Source organism: Myotis davidii, unplaced genomic scaffold (genome assembly GCF_000327345.1).
Source record: "Myotis davidii unplaced genomic scaffold, ASM32734v1 scaffold290, whole genome shotgun sequence".
Taxonomy (NCBI): domain Eukaryota; kingdom Metazoa; phylum Chordata; class Mammalia; order Chiroptera; family Vespertilionidae; genus Myotis; species Myotis davidii.
This window is the reverse complement of record NW_006285049.1, coordinates 484,583-490,716: the sequence shown is the minus strand read 5'-3', so window position 1 is coordinate 490,716 and position 6,134 is coordinate 484,583. Positions and strand designations below refer to the sequence as shown.

General features: G+C 45.0%; 1 protein-coding gene across 1 annotated transcript; it reads right to left on the bottom strand.

The window, feature by feature from the left end:
- Window positions 1–275: 275 nt before the first annotated feature.
- Window positions 276–5,714, bottom strand: BCDIN3D (BCDIN3 domain containing RNA methyltransfease). The gene is made up of 2 exons (XM_006755454.2): window positions 5,446–5,714; window positions 276–1,515 (listed from the first exon to the last, which is right to left on the bottom strand). The coding sequence occupies exons 1-2, from the start codon at window positions 5,677–5,679 to the stop codon at window positions 877–879; spliced, it is 873 nt and encodes a 290-aa protein (XP_006755517.1). The 5' UTR covers window positions 5,680–5,714; the 3' UTR covers window positions 276–876.
- Window positions 5,715–6,134: the final 420 nt, after the last annotated feature.

Below are 6,134 nucleotides of genomic sequence, written 5' to 3'. Positions count from 1 at the left end.
TAAGAAGCTCTGAGCCTGCTGCCGGCTGAAAGCAGGAATCTGGGGTTTCTTTAGGTTCTATAATTGCAACATTGTTGCAAACAGAGCTCAGAGCTGGGCTGCCGCAGGCCGGGAACGTTGGCTTCCTCTGTCACTGGAGCAAGCAAGCCTCATGTTCGTTTCAGCTGCCTGGCTGCCAGCCGCAATCTTGGCTGGCAGTTAATCTGCATATCTTGCTGATGGGAAGGGTAGCGAAGTTACGGCTAATTACCATGTTTCTCTATTATTAGATAGGATTGTATGTTCACCACCCAAAGTCAAGTCTCCTTCTGTTTATTCACTTCTACCTCCCCCTCCATAATTTAAATATTTTAAATATCTTTTAAATGTCAGCCAATGCATCTTGCCTAGTATCTGTAGCCTGGTCATGTTGGAGATTAAGACCTGTTCTGGAAGATAAGATGTTTTTCCTACTTATGCTCACTTTTAGCCAGGCCAGTGACTCTTTTCAAATTGTTTCGTGAGGTTTTGCCTGAAGGATGAGTTAAGTCATTAAGAAGCCAGATCAGAATCAAGGAGCCCAGAGAACTGATACATTCTAAGGCTAGCCTGGTTTTTATAAATAACCACCAAAAGCAGCTCCTTCCATATCCCAGAAACAGGATCGTTTTCTCTAGGCCAGTCAGCCCAGCTCACCGCTCCACAGATGCATTCTCCTTCAGAATCATCCTGAACAATGGGGAACAGACAATGATTTTTTCAATGGCATCTTGGACATTTTGCTAAAAGCTTCTGCCAGGTTTTGAAGCGGAATGTTAAGGAGTTAAGGAGAGTGGACTTAATTCTCAGAATAAAAGCCTTTCAGTATCTCTTTCCTAGTCTCACCCTCTCATCTTACTATCTCCAAGATCTTAACCTGTTCCCTTCTTTTCCTTCTATCAGTAATTCAGGAATTGGATGAGTCTCTGTGGTTTGTTTTGCCCTGAAGAGCAGAAGGCTTCGGTCCCAGCTGGTGTTGCCAAAGCAGCATACGAATTCCATGCCATGGTCCTGGGTCAAGATCTGCACAATCTGACTGGCCATATCACCTCGGATGGCAAGGGAATGGAAGTGGTCAAAATCATGGAGGCCCAACTTTCGAAGACGCCTTGCAGCTGCCCGATAACATTTCCAGGGCTGTGGCTCCACAAGGAGGTAGTGGCAGAGGGAGGAGAGGTGAGCCAGAAACTCCCATAGGCCATGGTCCCCATGGTTCAGATGAATCCACATGGTTATGGACATGCAGAAGCCAATGTCAAATACTGAGCGTCCAAACTGGCCTAAGAAAGAGCTCAAGAGAACTTTCCGGCTCCTTTGATTCATGAAGTCCAGGGTAATAAAAGTCAAGGCATCAGGAAAAGGGCATTCTTTTTTAGCTCGCTCCACCAGGTCCGGATCTATGTCGCAGCAGAGGAGACGGAGTTCTCTTGAGGCATCTGAGTGGGTCTCCCCATCATGTAGGAAAAGGAAGTGTTTGTACAGAGCCACACTTAGATCCTAGAGGAATCCAAAAGAGCTTTGTCATTGCAGCTTCCAACCAGTGAACAGAAGAGAAACTTACCTTTATTATTTATTGTTGACAGTATTACAGATATCTAAACTCTTATCTTTTTAATATTTCCCCCATCACTATTTATCCCTCCATACTCTCTGCTACCCCTTCCTCCCCCCACAATCGCCACACTTGTCCATGAGTTCTTTCTCTTTCAAAATTTTATCCTCTTATCTCTTGCGACTGCCACCTACTCCTGGTTTTGGAGCAGCGGTTCTCAACCTGTGGGGCGCGACCCCTTTGCGGGTCAAACGACCCTTTCACAGGGATCGCCTAAGCCCATCGGAAAACACATATATAATTACATATTATTTTTGTGATTAATCACTATGCTTTAATTATGTTCAATTTGTAAAAATGAAAATACATTCTGCATACCAGATATTTACATTACGATTCATAGCAGTAGCAAAATTACAGTTATGAAGTAGCAACGAAAATAATTTTATGGTTGGGGGTCACCACAACATGAGGAACTGTATTAAAGGGTCGCAGCATTAGGAAGGTTGAGAACCACTGCTTTAGAGGGTGTGAGTAGCCTAAGGGGGTTATCTGTAGTTTTCCACAGAGCATACTCTGAGCGCCCTCCAGGGGTGAGAGGCTGTAATGAATCATCTGTATGCTTTCCTGACTGAACGCAGATTGGATAGTATGATTGAAAGTTACAGCATAATAGATGCAGGAAAAAATAGAGCAGTACTTACCAGCTTAATATGCTGGTAAACTCCCGACCTTTTTGTTTTATTTTCTTTTGGGTATCTCAGACTTCAGGGAGGAGGAAAGGGTTCCAGGGGCATCACTGGTGTTATCAGGAAGATGAGGAATAGAGCAAACACCATCTTATAAAAACCTGCTTCTCAAACCTGTGATTAGGAAAGTGGATCCCAAAAGTCCTCATCTAGCCTTCACTCTACAGTTTCAATTTCACTACCTCTTCCGAGACTTATTCTGCTTCTGCCTCCACCACTCCCAAAGTCATTGCTGACCTCCTTCTTCAGTGATTCTTGATTTTCACCATCTTAGCACTTTTTTTTTAACTCTTAAACAAGTCACTATCCCTTTCTCTAACTTTGACTTCTATAACCATTATTACTAACAAATGTGTTGTTCTATACATTTTTTTCAAGGCATTTTCCTATTCATGACCTCACTTGCTCTATGCAACAATCCTGTGAGGAAATATTTATGCCTTTTGTGCAGGTGAAGAAAGCATGCTGGAAATAAGCCAGATGTCTTATAATAGTACATGGATAAATAAATGTGATGTAGTCATTAAGATGGAATACTAAGTAGCAGTTGAAAATGAAGGAATTTAGCTAAGTGCAGCAATATGAATGACTCTCACAAATATATAATACTGAGTAAAAGAGCAAGGCATAAAATAAAATACACGATAAGCTCCCATTTATTTGAAGTTTAAAAATGGATAAAATTAAACTTCACTGTTTAGGGACACAAAAATAGTAAGCTATAAAGAAACAATAAAAGGCTAGTTTTTACCTCTGGGTAGAGAGAGGGGGTTATGAATAGGAAAAGACATATTGGGGGACTTGTGGGCTACTGAAAATATTTTATTCTTGTTCTGGAAAGTAGTCATAAAGGTGTTTGCTTTATAATAATTCATAAGTGTAGATTTATGTCTTATGCACTTTTCTCTATGTGTGGTATAGTTCACAAAAAAACATACAAAACACCTGTATTTTAAAAATTATGGTTCAGAGGCTAGTGAGTTTACTTGTCCAATGTCACACAGCAAATTAGGCTACATTAGATTCTTTCTTCTACCAGGCTTCTCACTCTTCAATGTGCATACACATCACTTAGGGATCTTGTTAAAATATAAACTGGGTTAGCAAACTGGGGTTGAGACTGAGATTATTTCTAATAAGCTTCTAAGTCACGCTGATGCTGCAGTTCAAGGAACACACTTTGAGTAGGAAGGTTCTATCTTATGCTACTTAATCTCCTCCCCATCTATTTGCTTCTTCCCTGTCTCCCTCCTCCTATCTGATCTTGGATGTGCCCCATGTCTGACCAGTCATTTTTTTTACGTCAGTCCCTCCTCCACCATATCTCTTCATTCTCTCCATCCTCAATTCCCCAGTCCTAGAGTCCCCTGGAAGTTTAAGAAAGAAAATACAGACTCAAGGGCTTAATATCCCGCGATCCTGACTCAGTAGATTTAGAGTGGGGGCTAGGAGCTTTAAAATTTAAACAAAGCACCAGATAAATTATGGCACATCTGCACAATAAAATATTCTGAAGCTGCTGAAAAGAATGAAGTGACATACGATTGACCTTCAAATTATTAAATGAAAAACAAGGTGCAATATAACATACAGATGATGTATTATAAAATTGTACATCTGAATCCTATATAATTTTATTAACCAATGTTACCCCAATAAATTCAATAAAAAAGAAAAAAAAAACAAGGTGCAAATTAGTGTCTATTATTTGTAACTCTAAAAGAGAGGAGATATTTATACTTGCATACACATAGGGTGTATTCCCAAGAAATTATAGCAGTTGCCACTGTTTAGGGGAAAAGGAGGATTTAAGGTCAGTAGAGACTTGCTCCCTAAATGTACAACCAGGTTTGGGAACTACTGCCCCCCTTAACTGCAACTATGTCCTTGCCTGTAATGTGTACATATACATCTGTCAACTTTAAAATCCACCGTGGCTTACTAAAGCCTTTCATGAACCCCCCAGCCTTAAACCTAGTCTCTTTTCCATTGCTTTCCCCCTGAGACTTCCTATATCATCACAGTGGAGAAATATTTGCAGGGGACACACGGCCACCCATTTGCTCATTCCAGCTTTGAGTCTGTATCCAAATGGCCCCCTCTCCTTTATCAGTTGTGTCTCTATAGCCTTCAACCTTCCACCAAAATCTCTTCTAACAATGACCAGCAACACAATAAAATTCTCCCCACCCGCTCCCACTCCTGGAGGTGGAGTGAGGGCATTAACTTTTGAAGCATTTGGTGTCAGAGAGACATTTTGCTATTTTGCATCTGGTTTAACTATAACCATTTATACACCGAAGAACACGTTTCGGTAAGAAAACGTGGCAATGCCTGCCTTCAGGAGGATGCGCTATTTTTGCTTCTCGATCCTCTACCAACCAGTGGTTCTCAACCTTCTGGCCCTTTTTAATACAGTTCCTCATGTTGTGACCCAACCATAAAATGATTATTATTTTTTTCCATAAAATTATTTGTGTTGCTACTTCATAACTGTAATGTTGCTACTGTTATGAATCATAATGTAAATATCTGATATGCAGGATGGTCTTAGGCGCCCCCTGTGAAAGGGTCGTTGGACCGCCAAAGGGGTCGCGACCCACAGGTTGCGAACCGCTTCAACCCAGTGCTTTTAACATAAATATCATCTTGACCCCAGGTTCCATTCTGCACCGCAAGGGGCACGAATCTTCAGTCCAGGCACGATTCTGTCACCTCCGGCTCATCTCTCCGGGTAAACCAATCCCAACCCCACGCTTCTAAAGGGAGGTCTCCGGAAGCCCCCGCCCCCCAGCCAAGTCGCCGCCCACCCTGGACAGAAGGCAGGCGCCAGAAGCCCCGACACGTGGCCCTTCCCACCGGAGTCTGGCTTCGAGGTGGCGCACGCGGAGGCGGGGACGCGAGAATTCGGAACGTAGTTGAGAAAAATTCCACCCCGAGATTCCCAAGACAGATGGAGCGGGGCCTGGGAGGGCAGCTAGGAGCACACGGAGTAGATCAACGGGGCGTCTGTGCCTTTAAGCGCGTTTTGGGAAAAGTGTGATGCCACGCCCAGGCCAGCACCCCAGCAGACACGGAGGCAGCCAACCGCTGGACTGCCGACCCCTCCCCTCCCCTGTCACTCACCCCGGAGTTACACCCCACGTCCAGCCCCAGAACCGGCTTCTTCTCGGGACCGGGAGGGAAGAGCCGGCTAAGCAGCTCCGGAGGCAGGAGGCGGAGCCGTTGCTCAGGAGAGTGGAAGCGGGAATAATGAGGGAAATTTCCGAACGGGGCGGCCCCGGGTTCCAGAACTCGCGGTTCCTCTTCCACCTTGGCCTCCTCTACGCCTTCAAGGTTCTGTTCCGTGGACGCCGCCATTAGCCTCAGCCTGGCCCCCGGGTCCGCCGGAACCGGAAGTCTGGCACCTGCGGCCGCGGCGCCAGTGCGCCTGCGCTGAATGTCCTGGCGAGCGGGTCCGAAGGCGGTGTCCGCTGAGCGGCGCGGACACCTGGCGGTGGCTCTGCGTTATGGAGCCCTCGCCCAGCCTGGGGGGCGGTTAGTAATGGTGTCCCTTGTACAGACGAGGAAACGAGCAGAGAGGTGGTGACCTCCCCAAGCCAACAGTTTCAACGTGGACTCTCAAACGAGATGTTTGTTGGGATCTTGGAAATCAATTTTGGTCCAACTTCCTTCCGTTACAAATGTATAAAGTGAGACCCAGGGAGTGAAATTGTCCGGGGTCACGCAGCGAAACTGGGACACAGGGATCTGCACCTGGTGTATCCGATGATGCTAGAAGAGGGTAGCCAGGAGCCGGGTGTCACTTGCGCCAA

Bases quoted from the DNA above. Each gene is read 5' to 3' on its own strand.
- BCDIN3D (XM_006755454.2), bottom strand. From the start codon at position 5,679: ATGGCGGCGTCCACGGAACAGAACCTTGAAGGCGTAGAGGAGGCCAAG. The intron at 1,516-5,445 runs GTGAGTGACAGG...GGATTCCTCTAG, and splicing joins ACGTGGGGTGTAACTCCGGG to GATCTAAGTGTGGCTCTGTA.